The sequence below is a fragment of the Pezoporus wallicus genome, unplaced genomic scaffold (assembly GCF_028554395.1).
Source record: "Pezoporus wallicus isolate ANWC-B61680 ecotype Strahan unplaced genomic scaffold, APGP_CSIRO_Pwel_v1 scaffold_3294, whole genome shotgun sequence".
Classification (NCBI taxonomy): Eukaryota; Metazoa; Chordata; class Aves; order Psittaciformes; family Psittacidae; genus Pezoporus; species Pezoporus wallicus.
This window is the reverse complement of record NW_026635478.1, coordinates 13,196,181-13,221,297: the sequence shown is the minus strand read 5'-3', so window position 1 is coordinate 13,221,297 and position 25,117 is coordinate 13,196,181. Positions and strand designations below refer to the sequence as shown.

Genomic DNA, 25,117 nt, shown 5'->3' with positions numbered 1-25,117 from the left:
TAATACATTACAGACATTTTCATTAGGTCAACTAAATGACCAAAGATAACTGGTAAGCTATGCAAGTTCATCAAGTAGATTCCACCTTTGGGGTAATAATATCCAGTTTTTAAGTTCTTTTGTTTAGCTCCTTGAACAAAAGGTTTATACACCAAGTACTAAGGCTTAGATTAAGCTCTCAGGATATCTTTCAAGTTTGCAACAGCATTTAAGCAAATTCAAAACCAGGGTGCCCATACCCAGCTCACATAACACAATTTTTGTTGTTTCCCCTTCCCAGCACAAGATATAATCAAGATGTAGATTTCATTCCAAACAACAGAAGTGAAATAGTAACATGTGCAGTAAGTCATTTTCAAGGGAAAGCCATCCAACAGTCCTTGTATTTTCTACCCCTTTGTACTATTATCATTAGCATCATCCTATCATAAGCACAGTACATTATGTACAGCAATGTGCACCGAGACCATTCACTTAGTTCAGCATGTGGCAGAGCCATTATGCTGCATTATTTTGTAACTAATATTGGTAGTGGTATGGGAATCTCAAATGTTTAAGCTTGTATTCTGTTTATATGAAAAAGACCAAACAATTCTCATGGTACATCAATGAGATGGACTAGAATGCCAACTAACCTCTATTTTAATGTTTAAATTATAACAATACAGTAACTAGAAAAGGTCAGTGCTTCAAGTGACAAGTCTTGCCACTTCAATTCCAATATTTTTCCAAAATAAAGATGCAATTAGATCTACACTTGAGCATCAGTAGTGCAATACAGTATCCTTTCCTGAATAAAGGGGCTGAGGTTTATCCACAATAAAAGCTTTAAATAAGGTAGATTGTTGCCATTTATATATCAATTCTGTATGTTTGATATAAAATATATTGGGAAAGCTTAAACTGACTTATACAATCTACATTTGGCTAAAGCTCCACATAAGCAGCATCAGTGGAAATGAACATCAGAGATGTACTTAATATAAAACACTTTCAAAACTACTCAGCAACAAATGACAGAAGGTTGACTAAGAATAACTGAACATCCGAAGTGTGTACCAGACAAAAAGAATGGACCCTGTGGTTACTTGCACTATTTTAATTGGGTAAAAGAAATGCAAGATTTAGTCCACTTCCATTTCTCCAGGGGGTTTGGTCTGCGGAGAATTGTCCTTGGTTGGTTCAGGTTTTGTTTCAGTACCGCTCTGTCCGTTCACTGGTCCATTGTGTTCACCATTAGCTTTTGACTGCCCATCACTGGGAGGCTCTATCTTCGGTCTGGGCTTGTATATAATGGGGTTACAGAAGTTATCCAATTCCTAGTTGTAACAGAAGTGAGACAGTAAGTTATTTGGTGGCACAGGAATCATATTCAACTAAAATGTCCTAAATTTGCTTCTGCTTCTTAATGACCTGGAATTTAATTTTCAAGGACTAGAACTTTTCAGTTATATCAGCTTAAAATAAAAGCTTTCAACTAGCTAAAGAGCTGCCAAACTGTTAAAAGCCTGTATGGCAGTGCAATTTCTATTAAGACTGGTGCTGTAACTTGGGCTATTTTAAAAAGGCTTTTAAAGAGGTACTGCTGTAAATCAAGAACCACAGCTGAAGATCAGTAAAACTACTGCTCCCTCTATATGGATCTTTTTAATAGCTTTAAGATCCCTGCAGATATAATATTCTTACTCGATACAGAGGCCAGAATCTCATTTAAGGACAAACTTACTAGAAAGCAAGAAGTACAAGAACTTTTTTACCTTAGATTTTGTCACTATTTCTGCCACTTTGACAACTGGATCCTGAGTTAGACTTAGTTTGTTCTGGGCATTCATTTTGCTGTTCAGCCAATTCATTGCCTCACTAATGTATTTTTCCACCTTCTCCATCTCAGCAGGATCTAAGTGATCATATTTTTCATCCTAAGGAAAGATGTATAGTAATTAATATACATTTCTCACCCAATTAAGTATTTCATGGACACATAATAAAATAGGGTAACATTGCTACAACCTGATAGAAGTAGTTTTTAAACAAGCTCAGTAGCAGGAGCAACTGCAGAACACCACAGACAGGACTCTGTTTTTAGACATTTGAAATGCTGATTTTAAGTACATACTGTTCAAGTGCAGGACAGTAATGAAGCTTTAAAACTGACCATAATAAAGTGACTGTTTAATTTATGTTCTCATGAAGAAGCCATTTTTGCTAGCAGCTCAGAACAGTTCTACAAGTTCTCAGGAGGAAAAGCACAACAGCCATTTTAAAGCAGCTTAACAGATAATCCTATAGGATCCTTTTTAAACACAAAAAACTACAGCCAAACTGAAACACCCATAACAGCTCATACCCCGATGAGTTCGCCCTACCTTATTTTTGTATGCTTCCACTGCTTTCATAAGGAGCTGAATCTTCTTTCCCAGGTCATTTAAAACTTTTGGTCTCTCTGCATGTTCCATGTATCTTTCCTGAATAGGCTGTCCAAATTTCTGGAAACAAGCACAGAGGTCTTGATAAAAAAACAAGTTTACTTTACTCTGGGGTCTAATACTAAAACACAGCACTGGAAGGAAGGCTGCCTTTAAATCCTTTTCTCACCCATTCAAGAGATTAACCTCTGCATTTTACTTTAGAGCCACAAAAAAATCCCAGATGTTTTAACACAAGTGACTCTCCTTGTTTGGCTTCTTATTTTGCAGTTATTTTCACCAAAATTAGCATCTGGAACAAGGCATTCAGAAAAGAAACAAGGCAAGATTTACACAGATGGTTTAATTTTGAAGTAGTTATCCTGGAATGTTCTGGTTTTCTCTTCTTTTTAACTCTTCCCTTGAATACTGGCAACCCAGGCAAGGCAGCAGGCGTCAGGAGGTATACTGCTGTTTGCATCAGTTAGTCTTCCCCCAAATGAAATCTGACTCTTCAACCTTTATCATTAGATATTAGACCAAAAATTTAGTTTTATGATACAGGTTTAAAAGACCACTGAAAAAAAGGAAAACCAGAGCATATATTGTGGAGCGCAATTCTGGATACCTGGGAGAGGAGTCAAACTACTCAAAAGCCTCTCTCAGACTGTAGCAAGACTGACAGAGAATTACAACAGCAATTACTTCATTGTCACTAGTGACAGTCTGCTTCATTTTGACTGTTTTCAAATTTGGAGCACACCCGACATTAAAGCTAAATTCTAGTTCCAAATATTCTGTTCATTTCATAACTCAGCTACATTCAGATAAAACCTGAATGTCCATACTTAAAAGTTAAGGGATTTACAAAACTCATGCATGGTGTGCACACACACATCGATCATTAAAAGAGCTTTGGTTACTTAGCCATATGCTTATGTAAATGCCCCCACCCCTAAATAGACACATATTTTTCTAGAAAATATCTTAAAATCCTACTCTTAATTCCTGAAGCTTATCCATGTACACTTGTTTAGGCTGGTCTTCTCCATCTTCATAAAGCCAGTTTTCTGTATCCTCCAACATCAAGGTTAGCTTGTTTGCATCCTGTGAAGCAAGTTAGGGACATGCTATGTCAGAGGAGATCATGACAAATGAGCCTTACCCTCTCAGCACACAAAGAAAGCCCCTGCTCAAAAAAGACTGTTTCATCACTTCAGGGTATTCAAAGTCACAGTGAAAGAAAACAGTAATTAACCTACTTCAAAGCCAAGATTTTACAGTATGATAGGAGAACCCTTACTAATCTGATTTGCAGCTGAAGTTCATGGGAGTTACACAGCTTCAGGACTGATTTTAGAAGAAAGGACATCAACATTCTTGCTTATTATCCTTACAGGGGAAGTACTGCTTCTCAGGTTCTCTGATCACAGGATGAAGACGACTAGACAAATTTGGAAACTATATACATAGTTGAAGGCAAAATTGTTTTAATTGGACTCCACTGGCTATAAACAGAGATGTTTAATTGTTCAGAAATAAAGGATCTTACCTATCCCCATAATTTACCCAAGAGATTGTTTTGAAAGTGGTATGGGAAAGACAGCCTCACACCCTTGAGTTTAGACTGGAAGAGCATCTGTGCTGTGCTGCTGAACAGGTAATCCAGAGAGCAGACCTTAAAACTGCTGCTGGACATTAGCTGTTTCAGCTGGTGGCTTGTGTACCAGCCACTTTCGTTTAGATGGCTGTTACAGAGGCACAACTGTAGGACATGTGTTCTTTCAATGCTGCTTTTGCAGAGGCCTAGCGTACAGTTTCCTTCATTACCTTTACCTGAAATTTCAGTAACTTACCCTGCTTGAAAGTAGACAAACCACAGAGCTACAGGCACTCCATTTCTGTTCTTTTTAATGCTGTCCACTCACACCATTTAGAAGCTCGTAGTGATCTGTCTTGCTTTCCTACCCACCACAGGGTTTTTATTTTCCACCTGCATTCTAATCTTTCCTTGCTACTGAAAAACTTCTCAATGAAGAACTCTGCATGTCAGCATGTCAAGTATCAGGTGCAAGCACAGTTTGAACTTAACTTCTGTGAAGTTGATCAATTTTATATTCCAAACATATTTAAGAGATCCCTGCAGCCTCATAACCCATGCTGAGAACTTACAAGTACAAAGGCATTTTTTTTACAGCAGTTGAAACACAGGCAAGTCTTACTTCTTCAGTGATGAATTTCTCAAAGACTCCACACAGCTTGTCTCTGAAGTCATACACATACTCTTCAACAGCGTTCTTAGCATCATTTCTTTCTTTCTCAAGCTTGTCTTGCATCATCATCTTCCCCTAAGGCAAAAAAAAAGCTTACATAAGAATTAAAAGCATTTCAAGTATCAAGCTTAATGATTACTCTCTTGACACTATACCACAGAACTCTGCAGATGCAGCCTGCTACTTCACAGTTACTGATTATTATAACTTTCACTTTCGTGTAGGTCATACTTACTGCAAGCAGAACTGGAACGGGGTTAAAAAATGAGTTCATATTTGGAAGCTGTCTGGCAAGTGCTTCAACAAACTGATCAAGTATTAATAATGATCCGACCACAACAGGCAGGACTCAAAGTAAAGTGCAAGTCTCGACTGTGGTTTGGCAGTCACTAGGAATCATTCTGCCCTACAAAAATTATTTAAGACTTTATTCTTCAGACTGACCATGTTTCAGAAAAGAGCTTATGTTTGTGGGATCTTCACAAACATGATAGCTACACAGTTCAGAAAGGACCTTCCAAAAGGCAAGTTTTCTGCATGTTATAAGACTTCCCTACTGATATAGGACTTCATGGGCAAAAATATGATCTAGTGAAGCACACAGTTTCTGCAGAGCACCAAAAGGTGTAAAAGTGCTACTCCTGACCAGTATCAGGTCAGTCAGCAACAATTAGCATTCCTGTAACATACTGTGTAGCCTTCACTGGCTGTCTGCCTGCCTGAGGACAGAATTGACACTTTGACAGGCTAATAGGTCAAACTTGGGCAGTTCAGTCTAGTGAAATTGGAGAGTTTCACAAAAAAAAAAAAGGAAAAAGCCCCACCAAAACCCAAAAAACCCCTAACCAACCAAACTAAAAAAAAAAACCACAAAAACAAAAACCCACCAAAAAAATAAACACAACCAAAAAAAACCCAAACCCAACCAAAACAAACTCCAAAGAATTCTAAATTAGGCAAAAAGTTTATGGCTTCATATACTTTCTGGATTATTATTTCCAGGGACATTCATTTGAGTACTCATCTGTTTTAAGCTGCTTACCTCATTTTCAATATAGCAATTGATAAGATCTTGTCCCAGCTGTCTATAGAGGCTTGCCTGTATAGGGAGGTCAATACTCTTGACTTTTGTTTTAGCCTTTGGCTGGGATGGATGTTCATGCACGTCTCCAGAAACAACCTGTAGAAACACTTACACTATTAAGAAACTTAAGAATAGAAATATGACCACATTTGTGCTCAAAAAAAAAAGACAAAAATAGTAAGACAGCTACAGATTAATCATACGTAAATGAAGCCCCTAATTAATCCTCTGCTATTCATAATCACCACTACCTTAGTTTTGAACCAATTTGTGGAATTTAGTTTCTTTAAACATTAGGTAAAGAGCTGTTGAGAAAACCTGTTCAACAGCTAAAGACACTGCATATTCTCCTTGATAATGTTTCCCCATATTCAATCTCCATTATAAAACTACATTAAACAAGCTTACTTCAAAGCCTTAGTCACATACTGTGTTGAAAATGAAAGCTCTAAGATAGGATTCTTAACTTAGGCATTTCAATATAGCTGTACTTCTCTCAATAAAGTCCCATCTTTTGCACCTAGTAAGATTAGCAACCACACCAGGCAAAACAAGTCTAAGGGAAGCCACATTACATTTCCTTATCAATACTGAATACACACTTTTGCTTCTGTTCCTGCATTTTCAGTTTCCTCATCTGCTTGGTTCTGTTGTTCAGCTTGACTTTTCTGAATGCCTTCCTCTTGATCAACCTGCATTTTATCCTAGAAAAAGAGTTACATAACTGAATGCAAGGGTTTGCTGTAAGATTTATGACTGATGTCAAATACAGTAGATCACAGACAACATATGGACGTACAAGGCAATCTTAAGACTTTCTGAATTACTATGTTTAAACAGGCATTTTGATTTGAGTACTTGTATTCATAGCTTTCCCAAATTACATGAAAGTTCTGTTTTGCCTGTCCACCTTGAAATAATTAAGTTGCCATGTGTCCTTATTATAAAATTACATTAAGCCTTGTGAATACTCCACTTTAAACTAGAAATAAATAAAAATGTAAGCAAAGAACATTCTAGAAACATACCGCCACCACAGGCAACAGCAATAGGTTCTCTATGGAACAGACAGAACTTTTACCTCGTACCATTTTCAATCTAAACTTTAAAGTTTGTAATCCAAAGCAGAATTTAGTAACTGTTAGCTGCATCTGTCTCATGGGACCATAAAAATTAGTTTCTGTAGTAGCCTCTTGGAGCACAAGACCAACTGTCTTCCCTCCCTGTCACTCAAAATTAACTAAGTTTCACTTAAACTTATCTGTAATTCACCTATGCGTTAGTCTAAATTTAAGGATCTTAAACACATCGCCAATTATTGCGCTGAGCACTTGGTTTAGTTTAAGTAATACAATTCCTTGCCATCGTTGCAAAACACTTTTAACAACACAGTCAAACACAAGCCTAAAGTTTTCAGGATGACTCCAATACTTGGGACATCCAGAGTATCAATGACTAAGGAGCTGTAGCCAAGGTCTCAAAGGTGTAAGATTACTTCCATTACAAGGAACTACTGGATTCACAAAATACATACGCATGCAAAATAACTTACTTAGTTCTGCAAGACACAAGAAATAGTTATTTAAGGATTTCAAACTCAAGCACAGGTGCCTGTGTTAATTTTTAGCTATATTAACTGATTCAGCAATCTTTTAATGATAAAAGTTGAAATCAAGAAGACTAATTTTACCAGACACACATTGTCACTTCAGAGTAGGAGAAAAAATAAATAGCCTCGTATACTGTTCTTACTGTTCACACAGAAGAGGCAACAACTGGAAGGATCTATTTTGCCTACACAGAAAGGCTAAAGCGGGGGGGGGAGGGGGAATAATACATATATACACCACAAACCTCCTCCTCAGAGTCGAGGGTATCATCCTCAGTAATGAAAGGTAATTGCTGACAAGCACCATTGTAAAACAGAAGATGTGTTAGTTGAATGCAAGTACTACAGACTGAAAGCCTGAAGATGGAAGTGGTTACTCTTGTACTCAACACACTCATCCTAGTAATGTCCACATGCAGGACACCTACTGCATTACATGCCAGCTGTCACTCTGAACTGTTATTCACTTCCAAACAAGTATCAGAGGCAGAGCACTTGTCCACAAGGAACTGCATCATGTTTGGCATTATAAATACGCTGAACTTCCTGGAAAGCAGTATAGTATTTCAGGAGTTGCTTACACCAATTATGTAATGCTAATTGTGTAACCACTTGCTCCAATTCCTGTAGTATATGCACCTAAAGTGGGAAAAGCTGCTAAGGACATTTTAAAAGATAATTAAAGAAATGCATTCACCCCTTCCTCCAAATAAAGCTGCCCAATGTTTGTTTTCTGTCCAACCTTACTCCTCAAGGGCACACACCCTCAGTATATGCCTGACAGCCTGTGAGACTGGTCACTCTGCTGAGCGCTTGGCAATCTCCAGGACAGCAGGAATGCGAGGCAGCAGCTTGCCCACTGCTTTATCCTCTTTTTCTCTACACTGTCATCTCTCTCCCCTGTGAGCTGTGACATAACCAGAATCCCAAGCTGTAGGAGGGCACAAGGGAAAAAAAGGAAGGCTGCTGAGGCCATGGCATGCTGCAATATACTCCCTGACACCCAGCACTATAAAGTAAGTTGATCCTCCTAACACTAGAATGAAGAGAAGTTTATCTTGCTAATTTCTCAGTATTAATGACAAAGGTGCTGCACATTTATTTCCAGTAATTTTCCCTTATGAGCTACCAAATCAGTCTGTGAGAACTTAATGTACTTCAGTACTGGTAGAAGTGCCTTTAGTGAATGAAAGGTTACCAAGAACAAGTTTTACACATATACAGAAATACCACATATTTTTACCAAATGAAAATGTAGTACTTGAGGAAAAACAAACCTGCCATTTTATAGCATCACTAAATAACACTAAGACTAGTACAGAGGTGGTAAAGAACACTGAAAAAAAAGGTGTTTTTTGTTTTTTTTTTTTAGAATCTGGTTTAACATTTTTTGCTTTTAGTGCCACATGTCACCAGTAGCTTAATAATGTGAAGAAATGTGTTACATAACTGAAACAATAATATAAGGGTGGAGAAGCAATAACTGTCTAAAGCTTTACACTATGATTTAATCTCTTACTATTGGCTCTTGTCAGAATTACAAGGAGTGTAGATATTTACAAGTTTACATACCAGCTCATCATCTCTGCCTTGGTTCTTACTTGATGATTCAGTGTCCATAGGAGTGTCACTGTGATCTCCCTCTATGTTCTGCCTCTCTATTATAGAAGCATTAGCCACACTGAAAAGGCCATGAATATTGACGCGCACTTTAACTTTCACTTTGGAATTGTCACCATCATGTTGGGGACCCACATTCTGAACAGTGAAACGCCCTTGCAAAAAAAATAAACAAAAAGATGGTTTTAATTTTTGTTCAAAAAAATAGTGAAAGAGAAAAAAAAGGAAATAAAATATAACTCCTTAAGGGTGTTAATTTACATAGTAACTTCATGTAACTTTAAACTATATTTGGAAGCTTTCTACTTAGTTATCGATTTTACAACATGAACTGTAGCTACATAAACTAGAGCCTGCTTAGTTAAGATGGTTTTGCTTTATCTGTATTTTAGAAAAAAAAACTTAAAACCAAGCTATGACTTTATTAGGTACTCTACTTCTCTGTTCTTCTCTAACCATTGCTCTAAAGAGCCTACTCCATCTTGAACAGGTCCTTTGTCCCCATAAAAAATGTTAACAGAGATAAAAGACTGTATCTGAATTTAGTTAGCACTGATGCACTACACATTTTGGAGCATGAACAGCGCTTATCAAGGCTTCTAGAAGCAGCAAGATTGATACTTCGTCTTGCAACTTCCTGAAAATTTGAGTGTAAACAACACAGACTGCATACACAAAAGAGAATGTTTTTTTCCTAAAAACAGACTTATTGCGTAGACAGCTAAATAGGCAGCACCAAGTTTCTATCCAATTCATAAATCAGTAAATAAAATTGTGTATTAAAGACCCTTAGGAATATACTATAACTGCAAGTAAGGTAGTATCAGCTACCAGGAAACTTATACCATCTAACACTTTATAGACTCTACAACAGATGCCTATTGAATTCATCTTGTACATTCAGATTAACGGCATGAGACATGCCAGGTATCTGTCCGAACAGGTAACTATCTAGTCTAACATATCTATTCTCATCTAATTTCTTTGAAAAATCCAGGCTGGAAGGCATACAGCCACCTTATCCATTTTACAGAGGTGGGGAAAAAAAAAAACAAACCAAGAAAACAAAGGCACCCAAAAAGCAGGCAATAGAGCACTACATTCTTCATACATACATTTTGGGAACTAGAGTGTCTCTAAGGTCCCTTCCAGCCCAAGCCATTCTGTGATTTTTAAAGCATTCAAACAGTGACAGAATTATTTTTTTTTAAGGAACTACCGAAAAAAAATGTCAATACCCTTTGATCAATGCATCTAAACCAAAGCAGCAAAGTTGAGCCTTTCTAAAGAACCTAGGCTGTTCTATAACCTAGGAAATACAGAAGTATTAGATTTTAAACAGGAGAACCACTTTCATTATCAACAGTAGTTCTGTGTAAGGGTTTTATTCAGATGTCCGTACCTATTCTGGAATCAGGATAAGGCACTTCATGTGGATGGGTGTAGTAAGCTTCCAGGTCAAAAGGTTCTTTCTTGTGAAAAGTAATGACTTTTGAGAATGGAGCAGCATGGTTCTTACTGAAGACTTCGCACTCCCTAAAGCATTAAAATATTAAGTATGGTTAAACCACTGAGCATAAAGATGATTAATCAAAATCAAGGGATGTTAATGATCAGCAGTCATATTAACCAAGCAGATACATAGTTTAGTTTGAGTCAGTTTACGACAAGAGTAGCAGGCTGAAGGCCTGTAGTTCCCAAAGCTGGACTAAGCATTCTGTGTCATACTTAAAGATTAAGCAACTCTACACAAACGTTTTTAATTATATTTAATTAAACATATTTCCAATTATTAAGCAATTATTAATAAGCAATTATTAAATATCTTTCTAACTATTAGCTGCAATTCAAAACTTGTAATGCAGGAAAAAAAAAAGAATTGAAACTGTTTGAGTGGATGACAGCTTCAAAGGCTGAAGCCTTGTCTTTTCCATAGCTCAACAGATTTCTTTCTATACACAGACATACTTTCTAGTAGGCACCATATAACTTACCCTGTTCCTTCTTCATAAGATGATTTCCATCTCAACGTTATAGAGTAAGGAACAACATCTGTGATGGAAAATTCACGCACTTTAAAAGCTGGGGAAAGAATTGCACACTAGAAAACAAAGACCAGAATTTTATTATATCCATGTAGTCAAATAAGTAGCAGGTACAGTAACTAATACCCAAGTGCAAAAGGGTTACAATTAAAAGAGATCACATGGAGGTCCTGCTTATGACAATTTTTAATAGTAGCTTCTTATGCTTAGTAGAAAGTTAACTAAACTGATTGATATAACTAAAATAATAGTAACAGATGCTACTTCCAGTGACTGTCAGTAAAGATACACAGCAATGGCTGCACAGAAGTGGAGGGCAGTTTGAGTCACCAAATTTAACAGGTCTCTAAAGAGACCATCCTCCTAACAGGAAACAAATTATGCACATGTAATTTATGTTATTATTAGAATGTAACAACCATTTATGACATGGCCACTGTCATCAACTGCTGAAAGAACAAGCAAGATTCTACATCTTATTTCAGCTTCTGGTTAGTTGTATTCATTAGTTCATGATGTTAAAGAAGCAATACTCAAGTTGTATTGCAGTAACTATACCTGCAAGGCACAGCCTCTTGCAACAGCTTCGTCAGCATTTAGCGTGGTGCTTATCTCTTTACAGAAAAAGCTAGAGATCTGCTCCTTCACTGCTGGAATCCTAGTAGCCCCACCTACTATTTCTATACTGTAGATATCTTCACGTTGAAGTTCTAGAAAACAAAGTGCATGGCCTTAAGTTATCAAGACATCAAAAAGCTGTCTTTGGACAACCAAAAAGAGGGTAAGAGTTCTCTTATTATCTTGACACTGTGACAAGTACTGAATATACTCAGTGGCCAACAAGGTATTTAAACTAGGTTTGTCATGACCTTTTTGTCCCTCCTGCAGATTACAAAGTTTTCTGGTTACATAAATCTGGATAATACAGAAGCCAAGCATTAACGAGGACAGCTCTTCTTTAAAATGCATTGTCTTTAAAATGCATCCTCTTCCTGGTTTGCATGAACTCAGGAGTGTGAAATTCGTTTTTTTTTTTGCAGCCCTGCACTACTGGACAGTATCTCACCCCTCCCAAACATTAACAACAAAACTAAACCCAAGTATGCCTCATTTTATGTCTGGTTTTATTTCGGTTGCCAATGAAGAAAAGCAAAACCCTTAACTAAAAGTATTTAACAAACATTAGACTGTGCTTGCAGGGTAGCTTTTTAATTTCAAATTCAAGATACGCATATGAAATAATCACAAGCAACTGTCAGTCCTTGAACCAGCTCTGCTCAGGAGTTATTCAGGTCCTTTCTTCCTGTATTACCTATCTAGACAAGGAATAAAGATAAGCAGAATTCTTCCCTTCTAGTTGAAGATGCTGAAATTAGGTGTAAACCCTTTTCCTCCATAAGTCTAACTCTCCTTTACACTATATTAGGCAAAAAATATTAAAAAATAAAATGTTATTTGTACATGCTTCAGATAAATTATTTCAAGAATATGCTGCCAAATTCTCGGGTCAGTGAGGACATGTATGAATCACATATGGAACAGGCTGGCCGGTGATCCGCAGTAAAGAGTAATACTTTTTCCCATCATGGTTTTGAATTGGTTGCTTTGTATTTTTAACTAAAATAACCTTTTGGAGTGCCAACCTTTTCCATTGCATAGGGTGAATGAGGGTCAATAAACCAAGGCTGCAGAGTGGTATGTGCACTAAATGAGGCAGGAACGGGATCATGCATACATGACAAGCATACGAATGGAACTTACATTCAACTTTTCAGTACTTAGCTTTGCAATTCTAATAAATACAAAAATACATTAAAAAGATAATCATTAAAGAGATCTAGGATAACTGGATTACTAGTTATGTTCTTGAACCAAAAGCAGTACCTAAATTAGCTCCTACTTACTAGCTTGCTCCATGGCTGCTCTTAGGGGAGGCTCCACCCTGGACAGAAGGGCAGCACACAACTGCTCAAACTGAGCTCTGCAGGAACAGGGAAAGTGCTTTGCATTACAAGACAGCTTAGAGGCCATGGTTCACTGCACACTTCAGCAAATGTTAACATACAGTACCTGTTCATCTTACTGGAGACATCAAGGTCATTCATGAAGCATTCAATATTGAGTGGAAGGTCAGAAGCATTTGCACTCATAAGCTTCTTGAGTTTTTCACATTCTTGATACAATCGTAGCAGTGCTCGGGGATTCTCTTTTACATTCAGCTTGTATTTTGTCCTGAATTCCTCAGAGAAGTAGTCTACCAAAGCCTCATCAAAATTCCTACCACCTACAAAAGGGTCAAAGGTAGTAGCCAAGACCTGCAACGATGATAAAGAACATATATTAATTAGGCAACATTTGGTTAGAGATAGCTTTCATATAGACACCGGTTTCAGAAGGTCACACCTTTAAAAACAGGTTTGATAGTGAAAAATTCTTTGTGGTTTTCTCACCATCTTCTATGCAGTTGCCAGGCAGAACAGCTGAATTATTGAGTTTCTACCCCCCCAGATAAAATATTATAACATCTACCCTGTTATTTTCTACGATGCTGCAGCCCCTACCCAGTATAATAGCTGACTACAGAAAGGCAGACTACAATAGCTATTTTGTCACGCCATTACTAGTTCTGTGTCATTTACTCAAAGCAGAAAAACTTGCTATCATCTTCTACATGACTTCAGACAACATTCTGCTACCAAAGACAAGTTTATAAAAACATTCAGCTATCAGCAGCTCACAGACAGAAATCTCCAAACCAGGGAGTGAAGACTGTCCCATTTTGCTTCACGTCCTACTGAATTTAGATTCAGAACTGTCACAGATGGCAGGAAAAAAAATATCACAGAACAATTCAGGGAGTTCAACAATTTCCTGTAAGTCAGTTGCACGACAATGCTCATGAGACTACCAGAATATGCAAATATTTCAGTGATACAACTTGGCACAACAACTGTGGAGTATGCTTAATTGTCAAGTGCTTTTCAAAATACACCCCAGGATACATCATTACTGCATTTTCTAAAAATGGGTTTGCTGGAATAGGCAAAAGATAACAAAATTTTTTTGTATTCAGCATTTGCTATATACATTTATTCAGTTAAAAAAACTGAACAAACAAAAAACCCCACAAACAAAACAACTTCCACAGAACACTATTCTGAGTACTGTTCAATTAAATACTTCAGGAATATGGGATTTGACTGTACAACTTAAAAATATTACCTTCAGTTTTCCCTTGTTAAAAGCACAGATTGAAACCTGATATGCAGAGTGCCCCATATCTACAAAGACCACATTTCTTGGCTTCTCTTCCAAGGCTGGTAGATCCTGCTTGTATATTCCATATGCTAGTGCAACTGAAAAACACCAGGCCACAGAAGTTAGAGGACAGCTGTGCACATCTGTAAAATATGCACTAAAAGCACTAAAAGAAGACAAACACTACTTACATTTATTCATTCTGCATACCTCCATTACTTTGCTCAAACACAACATAAGGATCAAAAGTCACAAGTTTTAGACCATTATGAGTTGCCACCTTCTTAGTTTTTATTTCTGATTTCTAGCTTTACTTGTAAATTACCTCATTTTCATTCATTTGACATTCAAGTATTTTGTCTAATCTAACATCTTTCCAAGAACAACCACATGCTGCACACCTTCAAAGCACTAACTTAAGTCAGCAGTGTATGTGCCATCATAAATTTAAATTTCTAGATTAAGAGGTTAGCAGATTTGTTACTTTTCCTTCTGCTTAAGAAAGTCTGTTCACATATAAAGCAGCTCATCACAAAGCAAGTTAATATGTTGAAAACATTTTGCACTGACAAAGGGAGGAAACATGTCATGTGAAGGTTTAACACTGCTACAGCATCACCTGGCACTTCAGTTTGGCTTGTAGCCCAATTCACATTATCATCTATGAAATCACAGATTAGCCTTATGCCTACACCCTTCCTTTGAAACACCTGTCAGTGCTTTTTAGCTCAGATTTAAAAAATTCAACTATGCTCAAAAGCATGCTCTCTTGGAAAGTTGGTTGACAATTCCTAAAAGCAAATATTTAAATCAGATAAAAATAAGGTACAGTTTTAAGAGCTCCACCTTTAGTTCCCATGAAGTATAACATACTTCTGTACTCTACCCTGGAACTGACCAAACCCAGAGGAGGGCACTAAACAAATTGCTTTATAGAAACAACAGCTGTGCCAATGCTAGAGCTGAAATGGTTTCCACACATTTAAGCTGCCATGATCCTACAGACTTAATTTGGATATTTTGGAAAGCCTCACAGTTCAAGTCATTTCCAAATACGATCAGCAAGTTTGCTTCCAAAAAAAGCTCCATAAAAACACAGTTTATATAGAAGCAGCTTTTACAGCATACAGATTATGTAGTTCAAAATGAAACTTACACATTTTCCAATTTCCCTTCAATGTATCTCACTTCAAATAAATATTAGCTTATGATAAAAAAAATTCTCTAATAGTTCCATGATTTTTGTTTTACTCCAACACACCCATCTTCCAGTAAGCTCAAAAGAAAAACCTAAAAATCCTCCCCAAACACCACGTTAAATATTTACTGTAATCTGTCAGATGCAGGTTACATCTGATAATACTGTCCTATACTACTATTTAATACAAGTGCTGAGAATCTAGGTCAGGTGCACACCGCAGCTGGATCATGAGGAGATTTTGAAGTTAGCTCAGGCCTTCCCAATATTGCTGCTGCAGCTCCACGGGACAGCAGAGGTAGGTAAAGATACCAGCTCTATTTCAGAAGCAGAGTAGCTGTTTTCAAGTGGTACTGTAGTCAAGTTAGCAAACTCGAACTCTTATTGTCTCCTAAATGCTGAACACCACCCCATCAAAACAGCTGCTGAGTTTCCAGTTCCCAAGCTGGATCGGGCAGTACTAGCTGGGATAGCTTCTTCCCAGGCTCCAAATTGTGTAACACGAATATGACATCACCCTCACAGATTCAACAGCCTGAATGGGTGAAATAAAATAAATGCTGTCCTTTACCTGCAGTAGTTTCATTCATCAACTTCAGACAATTTAATCCTGCAATCTGTGCTGCTGCCATTACAGACCTTCTCTCAGCATCAGTAAAGAAACTGGGTACCTGTTTCCAAAAAATAATTACATAGGATATTGTGAAATATGGACTTTCTAATTTAAAGAAGTTAGACTTACCCATTAAGCAACCCTGTAAATTTCAATACCACAAAAACCTGTTAAAAACTAACCTCAGATTAATAGGCAGTCTGAATGTAACAGCTAGGTAATTTATTTTAGTGCATATTTCAATTAAATACACAACACAACCAAAATTAAATGAGAGGTAGGTTTTTTGTTTGTTTTTTTTTTTCTTAAACAAAGCAGATTTAAGCACTGAAAAAAACCCGAAAATATTTTCTCAGGTTCTTCTGATGAGTATTAGCTCTTAAAAATCATTACCAATTTCTGACTGTGCTGCACAAATGTTTTCAACACAATACATATTCAAACAGAGCCTAACAATAAGTTGCTGCAGAAGTACTACAGTGGTGCTGGAACTAAACTTATTGCTGTTTCCAGTGGGAAAATCTGTGTTCCAACTGAACCTGTATCCAGTTTTCAGTTATCATCTACCACAATGCCAGCTTACAGTGTACGACATTATTCAGCTCCACCAAAAACAGTCAAAGCATAATCAGAGCTCATTCAGAAACTGGCTGTGATCAGCTAGCATATCTTCAACTCCAGTTAAGCTTAAGACTTAGAAGTATGTTCATAGCGTATTTCGTTAGCTGCCATTGTGGTGCATTACCCAGGATCCTCCCTGTGTGTGGGAGGTACTCTCTGTGTGTTTATATACCATAAGGCAGCAAGGAAAAAGATCAAACCAGATTTCTAACAGCTAAAGTACACAGCTTTCCAATTTCCATGTGTCTGACAGAAGAAATAACCACAATATTTCATGCCCAGACATCTCACCAGAGAAAGAGCAGAAGTGAACAGTAAAGAGAATGTGAAAAGCAGGCATTTAGAATTTTAGATCAGAAACAAAACCTCATCTACAATCTCCCCTTCCCTACTCCCCCACCATGTGTAAGGACACTAGCTAAAGAAAACCAACCTAAGTAAAGCACCCAAATAAAAAGCCGTTTTTAAACATACAGGTAACTCTGAGCTTTTCAGACTGCCAATACAACCCTCAGAGAAAAAGAGTTCAGGCAACTCTCATATACACTACAACTCAGTGTTAAACCACATAACAACAGAGATTTAACACAAATTTGGGAGGTTCTTTGGAACTGTGGAAGCTACGCTTACAGATCCCATTTGTAACAGGAACTGCAGAGACTGGGATTACTTTATATAGCACTTGGAGTCAGCCACTCTGGATCAGCTTAGGTAGCATGTTCTTTCTGAAAACACCCTCTTGATTTAACAGATGTGCCATCTTCTCATACGTGATTACAAAAGTATTCTCATTTTAATAAAGTCCCATTTTCAGGGGGATGCAGTTTCTATCCACTACAGGTATCTCTCACCAGCACACCATGGTGCAACTAATACTGGCTTACATGAACATCTCTGTAAGAAGAATTGCAATATATATATTCCAACTTACTGAAATCACACAGTCTGCCACAGGTTTCTTCAAAGCACTTTCTGAAGTCTCTTTAAGTTTGGCCAATAACATCCCTGTAATTTGTTCAATTGCAAACAGTCTCTCTTCATCTAGGTATCTCACCTGAAACAGAGAATTGCAATTCTGTAATAAAACATCTCAACTGAACAACTCTTTTCCTGACAGGCCACCATCTCTCCAGCAATCCCAAGCACTCCTGTGAAGGGAAACCCATAAAGATGAGCAGCAGCTATATTTACCCTGGCAATTAGTATGATATGAGGAGGTATACAGAACAAAAGCTCACTTTCTGTGGTGAATTGCTTTCTCCTAGGGCTTTGAAGTACACTAAGTGGGAATGATTGGGAGATACGCTGCAGCAGTGCAATCCTGGTCCAAATTAAAATTGTAAAACATAGACACATTCAGAAACTGAAGCCAGAAAGCCTGAACTTTGAGAAGAGCAGTTTCCAGCTACTCAGTTTGGAGTAAAATGAAAAATAGCTTACTCAGATTACATCCTGTTCTCCTGAAACTTGGTCTCTGCATGTTCCCAAGACCTAAACTCAGATGACACTAAAAACCATACACTGTGGACATAATTCAGGGTCACTGGAGTAAGTTAAAGTGAAAAGCTACCAATGTGACTGCAGAAAGCTAACAGAATTGATGAGAAACCTCGATGGCCATCTCTGAGAAAGTACAGTACTCGAGCACATGTTACTTCAGAGAATAAGATACTCTTCATCTCTTAGTAACAGCAGATTTATAACTCTGTCAATTTTCCTGAAGATAAATGAAACAAACTTAACCTTTCTTGGGGTGAGGGATATTAACATTTTATAGTATACCTACATGGGAGACAATGCAATTTTTTCACACTACTTGATTACTAAGAACAAGTATGTAATACAAAATAAGTACTCTAGCTCTTCCTGAACATTTAAAGAAGAGAATTAAGTTGCAAGAAGTGAGAAGCACAGCAAAACCATGCTAAGGCAAGCTCTGTGGAAAATAAAAGGTGTTACTGTACTGGTTATCACTTGAGACTTCTTTTCAAAATGATAGGAATATATCGAGTTTTCTTAAGGAAATGTAAGTCAGTTCAAAAAGGAAGTTAAGTGACAAAGGTCAGAAGTGCTCATCTCTACCACTCAAGATACTCTGCACAAACTCACCTTTACTCCTACGGAGCCATTTGGCATCTTCTGAAGCTCATAGGGAAGCCTAGCCCTTTCAGCTTCTATGTAAGGATCTTCAAATGCTCTTCCATGCAGTTTTTTGAAGCCATGCAATGTGTTTTTTACATTTGTGACAATCTGTGGAAAAGATACTTTAATTACCCATGACATAACCAGACATGCATAGAAGACCATCCAGAAAGGAACTCTTGTTATGTTGGGCTTACTGCACCTCCTGAAAACCCATGTCAAGGGCCACACACTTACTGGAATAGAAAGAGTGGGGGGAGACAAAGCAGCATCTTCTTTTAATTTATGGTCTCCATTGAAAAAAAAATAAAAATCAAATTTACTTCCCTCTTTAATATCCATTAGCTTGCTACCATCAATTTTCACAACTTTTTATTTTAGAGGAGTTTTCTGATACAGTATGCAATATTTGAGACCACGTTACGTACTGTTGCAGTGGCTGTATGCAAGAACAAATGAGGCTATTACCTACATTAACCTTAAACAAAGGTTCAACAAACGAAGTCATTTAATTTCCTTTTAAGTTCTCCTCTAATTCAGATCCCATCTGGACATAAACCCTCCTGACAACTCAGTGTTTCAACCTCGTTACTTTAAGCACAGACTTTTAAGTAAAGAAAGGACCAGAAAAAAATCCCAATAAGCACAGCATTAATGCACTCAAAGGCAATTATTCCAGGATAATCTTCTCCAAGATAACCTAGTTTACTAGTCTAAATAAACTGGGAAGAGTACTGACAGGACACCTTCCCACTACCACAGTACAGGGCTTGAGCTCAGATAAAGAGTGTAAAGTTTCTCTGAATGGAAGTGATACACTGTTGGCATGTACTGACTGCTCATGGTACCAGCGGTAAGGTTCTATTACTTTGATATCCTCCAGGCAAATTTACAGTTGCCTACACACTACACTAAGGGGAGGAAGTCCTCAGGGTGCAAACATGATGCACAGAAAGAGGGCAAGACCCAATCTAGTTTCAGTGTGTAGGTTTACATATTTTCCTTCCAGAGGAAGGTTTTCCCAGGTTGCAAGTGAATTTACAGAAGATCAGAGAAACTTTAGTTCTGTTCAAGGTCCCAAATTGAGACAGTAAGGTAGTATGATTCACCCCCTTTACATTAGTGCAGATACAAGTTGCTGCTTAACTGCCATTTTCAACTTCAACTTTTCTAAAACATAAGCACATGAACTCCTCACCCCAGTAGGGAATTAATTATGAACTCTCCTCTCACTGTCAAAAGTATGCAAGACAAAACAAGTATCTTTTAACAGAGCTTTTTGTTTCTTCCCATTTTTTACTCTGACAAAAAAATACAGAATACAGTTTCAATTTTAATACAAGGAACATACTTGCTGAAGCAGTAACTAATTCTGTAACATGTACACTTATCATAGACATTTACTTTCAATGAGAAAAACATCAAATTCATCCATTTTCTTCCCATGGTTCAACAGCAAATAAGTCAATAAGCAACAGAAGAGATTTCGATCCATTTACCTGGCTCTTTGCTGCATTCCCAATGGCCCGGGTCTTGGATCCTAAAGATATACATGCTCTAAGTAAAAACAAGGAAAAGAAATTCAGCATTAAGAGAAAACATAATGAAATAATTCCACAGTAGTTTAAAACATTCACAAAAATTAAAGTAGCAGAACATAAATGTGGTATTTAATAATAGTATTTTATGAAGCGCCAGTTGAGTTTTCTTGACTCAACAACCACATTCCTACTGTAAGAGCCACTGGCAACAATAATCAGGGAAAACAAAAACAACACAAAAAAGAACATGTAAGCTCAGTTCTACAAACTGTTGAGTGCTTCCCATGACTGAAGGCTACCAGGAACAAACTGCAAATAGGCAAAAGTCTGCGAACAGCTCCCAGCAACAGGCGGCTTGGGAAGCTGCATAGTGCACAGCCTCTTGCAGCTTCACAGGTACTACTGAGCATCCCTCTCAGCCTTGCCTCTGGCTTTAGCAAAGGCTATCCCAGGTCCACACCTTCATTTCACTGGTATGAAATACAACTTGAAATACAAATCCCCAGAAGGGAACTGATCTGGCTAAGACCATTCAGCAGTAAATAAGAGATGCAACCCGGATTTAATGTTCAAATTTAATTATTTAATGAATGCATAAAGGTCACCACAGTAGACTGCTTCCTGCCTCCCCTCCATCATCTCTACAATGAGGGCACTGTATGTAATTTGAAAGTATTATCTAGCAACCTCTTCTGCTGTAACACCACACTGAACAGACAAAACCTTCTCCAGACTGAACTGCTGCAAACAGACAATGCACTGCCCTACATTTGTAAATATGCAGTTCAGCTTTCACAAACAGTTTTTACAATTTTTAATGTCACTTAACACTATAGTTATCAATTATGCTTATTAATAAGAAAAGTCAGATAACAGGAAATTAAGAAAGGAGCAAATGGTTTACAAGTAATTTATTTTATGGATAATGTGCTAATACTATTCTATCACACCTTTTCAGTGTTGGAATTTGAATCTGTCGACAAACAGCATCACTTGCAAATACCCTTATGCAGAGGATGAAGCACCAAGTCAGCCCACTGACATTCCTGCCATGGTTTACTTCAATCACTGAATTCCAGTACAGGGGAATGGTGGTTTCTTCCTTCCTTGGCTGGGAAGCAGAGATGTCAAAAAATAAAACATGCTCTCTTTGGCTCTGAAGACTTCAATTATATCCATGGCAGTCCTTTAGGAAGCACATCCAGCACAAGGATACACATGCCTCAACTGGCCTGTCTCCCCCACTACTACCCTCAACCTGCTCTAAAGTGAGCTTTGGAACAGTACACAGACTTTTCTAAAGTAGCAGCTCTTCAGCTAAAGGACATTTCAGTACTCTTCAGCATTGTTTTGGAGAAGCCACTACCATGTCATTTTACTTAGTTTGTGATTACACTAATTACACACTATCTGAAAAAAGTTACTGAAGAATTATGAGCTTATTGATGATCAACTGTTTTTTCACAAAACCACAGTGGTGAGGCACAGCACCTGAAAGGGCCATTTGCCACTAGTTTAACAGACCAGGTGTTATAGAAACACATGAAACAGACTAGCTGGAGTTCCCAGTTCTGAAAAAGCCAAGCATCAGTTCTCATCCAAAGAGACACTATGGCCAAAGCCCTCAAAAAGCGCAAGGTCTACTGAAATGGAAGGTCTAATGGCAGAATCTTTTTCCTTTCTAATTACCTGTGCTAAAACTTTAAAGATTACACATTTTAAGGAATGCTAACTATCCCATACCTTAGATTACAGAACGTAGGTTTTAGGCAAGATGAACATTTTAACAACTGGAATGCTGGATTTATGAATTACTAGTGCTGTATTAAATTGTGAAAATATAAATCTTCACTGCTTTAGTCTGTAGCACTGAAGTGTGCTTATACTACTGCTGTACTGTTGACAGGTACCTGAACCAGCTCAGAAACTGGAAGCCAGCTGCACTAATTTGTTCTGCCCAGAAAGAGCAATCAGCCTGACAGAGCACAGCCAGGACTGCCTTATCTTTAGGGCCTAACTCAGTTTACATGGGTTAATAGCAACACACTGCACTTGAAAATGTACTCATCAGGAGCTAGTTCAGGTGTTTTTATGCCATGCTACACAGCCACAACAAATCTTAATGCTTTGTATTTCTGGGAGTAAGTCCCAAATGTTTGTGACATATCTAATCAATGCTAACTATTTGTTAACATTAAATATCTAAATGACATAAGTGCCTCTATAGGAACACATAAATAAAGAGTTCATTTACTGTGTCACTGTGTGTAGTAAGCATAAAAGTTTGATCTGCCTACATCAGTCAAATCCTGTTTGAAGTAAGGTTTAGTTACTATGATAAACTTTTACAGCAGTAATAAACCTGCTATATTTCCATTAACTTCTTTAGTTTCCCTCAAGACAACAGCATTAAAAAGGAAGCTCCTCATTCTCCTATAGTGCATTTTGGAGAAAGAAAAGAAAAAAGCCAGGAAAAAAGTCACTTCAAGGGAGATAACTACTGCCTTGAAGTATCTGTGCACCCCAGATGCTATCCTGCTAACTGTGCTTTTAAACCCATTTCATAACCACTTTGCAAATATTTTGAAAGTATAACTGCTCCAGCATTACTGGGAGAAATACTAAATGCAGAGAAACCTGTGTGGAGCCTCCCTGCAAAGAATGCACTCCAAAAGTACCTAAGAATTAGAAGTGCTCTTCATCATACAGGGGCAGAAAACTGCAGCTGCCTGAAGATTCTTGAAGCAACAATTTCAGGGGCTTCCTTGCACAGAAACTTGGAAGGTGCGAGAACTCTGGCTCTTAAAGGATGCACAAAGATAATGCCTTCTTGTGAATTAAGGTGACAGTATATATATATTTTAAGTAGTAATTAAAGATATGCCTAATACAGAAAACATGCATTTTAGCATTCGACTTTGTTCTTTTAGAAAAGAACTTTTCAGAAAGCAAATCAAGCCCTACATTTCTCCAAGATCAAAGAGAAAGCAATGCTAAAGTTGTATAGCCTCACATAGCAGAAAACAGCGTTCTACTGTTGTCTACAAATTCTTTTTAGAAAAGCACCATCCAAACCCCATTTTTATGGGCATTATACGAATTCCTGACTTCTCGAAAATTACGCACAGATGGAGCTCCAAAACCCCTAGACGTATCCCATAGAAACAAAGAATCTCCACCTACTCCTGCGTATCCCATCATCACGGCCGCTGCCCGCTGCCCCCCCTTCCTTGCAAGACCTCGGTTTTCCACGGCCAACAAACGCAGAACGGTGCGAGTAAGAACAGGTTTACGGAGAATCATCGCTCCACTTCCCCGTTTCCCACAGAATTAACGTCCTCCTCCCTCCTACCCTGTCTCACATTCACTCCATCATAAAATTGTTAATGAAAATGCTCCAAGCCCCGACAACGGCTCTAGAGTTGGGGAAACACACGCTCTTATCCACATCGACAATAAACTAAAAGTATTAAAAGGGTAGAAAACAACTCCCCATAAATCCACTGTGCCCCGAGAGCCGTGTGGCACATCCAGCACACCGCGGTCCTTCAAGGACACAGAGGAGTCAAAAGCTGGAGGCGGGGGGGGGGGGAAGGGAATTGCTCTTCGGGCAGTCGCCTGCCCCGACACACGCGTTTCTGCGCCTACTGAGCACACTGCCCGTGTGACCGGGAGCGGGGCGGCCGGCGAGAAGGGCCGCACACAGCTCCCGACCGATCGCCAGGCCTCAACCACTGACAGGTCCGGGCGCCGGCCAGCAGAACCCCTCTCCTCGCCCGCAGAGGAAGCAGGAGCGGCTGCCGCCTCAGCACGGTCAAGACCAAGCGAGGAGCGTCCACGAGCCGCGGAGAGAGCAAGGCCTTGCGGGGATACACGCGGCTCCGCCCGGTCGCTCCAGGAACCCAGGACGCCGGGGAAAGGATTGGGGGAGGCGGGGAGAAAGGGCGATTGGGTATGCCGCTGAGGCAACGAGAGCAAAAAGTGTCCGGAGGCGGCCCAGGAGCGCCGATACTCACGGGGTGCAGCGGTCACTGTACTCATTGGCGATAGTCTCGATACCGCCGCTGCGAGCGACGCCGATGTAGCAGTTGAGGAAGCCGAGATCAAAGCCGACCACGGACATGGCTGCACCTGGGCACTCCCCGCCGGCCTGCGACTGTAGCGGCAGCGGCTCCGGTCTAAGGTGCTGGAACGCAGCTCCTCACCCTCCTCTCTCCCTACTGCGGAGCACCGGCCACCAACCGGCAGTTACCGTCCTCTGCGCACGCGCGCTGAGCCGGCCGGCGGGGAATCTGCCGGGCGCCGGGCGCGACTTCGGCACTTTCCGGAAGCGCTCGGGTTGCGGCCGCGGCGGGCGAAGCGCATTCGAGAAAGATCTGGAAAGGGAGGGACTAAGGCGTTATCTAGAGAGACACCCCGTACGCAGACGTCACCGCTGCGGCGGGCCACGCCCCCGCCCCCATTTAAAGGGCCCGGCGGGCGCGCGTAGCACCTGAGGTGACGGTGATCCGTAAGGATGTCCCTGTGGGTGGGTACTGCTGCCCGCCTTGACCAACTACATGTAAGCGCTGGTTGCAACACAGTGTAATTTAATGTGCTTATAGCAATTCAGAGCAATTAGTGCTGGGAGATTATTAAACCGGTTAATACAACCGTCCTCGGCAGCTGGAGCTGCCCGCAGGAGTGGGGCTGGCCAGTTTTCTCTCAC

General features: G+C 39.1%; 1 protein-coding gene across 2 annotated transcripts; it reads right to left on the bottom strand.

Annotated features, from left to right (window-relative positions):
* HSPA4L (heat shock protein family A (Hsp70) member 4 like) lies at positions 1-24,615 on the bottom strand. Of its 2 annotated transcripts, XM_057428490.1 has the most exons (19): positions 24,426-24,615; positions 20,368-20,425; positions 18,836-18,976; positions 17,658-17,780; positions 16,064-16,163; positions 14,259-14,392; positions 13,107-13,351; positions 12,941-13,017; positions 11,595-11,746; positions 10,986-11,092; positions 10,394-10,527; positions 8,944-9,146; positions 6,365-6,466; positions 5,721-5,858; positions 4,628-4,753; positions 3,405-3,512; positions 2,367-2,486; positions 1,758-1,919; positions 1-1,319 (listed from the first exon to the last, which is right to left on the bottom strand). In XM_057428490.1, the coding sequence occupies exons 1-19, from the start codon at positions 24,530-24,532 to the stop codon at positions 1,125-1,127; spliced, it is 2,532 nt and encodes an 843-aa protein (XP_057284473.1). In that variant the 5' UTR covers positions 24,533-24,615; the 3' UTR covers positions 1-1,124. The 2 variants fall into 2 exon arrangements, with proteins under 2 accessions (XP_057284473.1, XP_057284482.1); XM_057428499.1 differs by lacking the exon at positions 6,365-6,466.
* Between the last annotated feature and the right edge of the window lie 502 nt (positions 24,616-25,117).

Coding starts and splice junctions, on each gene's coding strand:
- HSPA4L (XM_057428490.1), bottom strand. CDS start 24,532: ATGTCCGTGGTCGGCTTTGATCTCGGCTTCCTCAACTGCTACATCGGC. Junction 9,147..10,393: donor TTATCCTGATTCCAGAATAG/GTACGGACATCT, acceptor TTTTTTTGCAAG/GGCGTTTCACTGTTCAGAAT. Junction 5,859..6,364: donor ATGCAGGAACAGAAGCAAAA/GTGTGTATTCAG, acceptor GTGTTTCTACAG/GTTGTTTCTGGAGACGTGCA.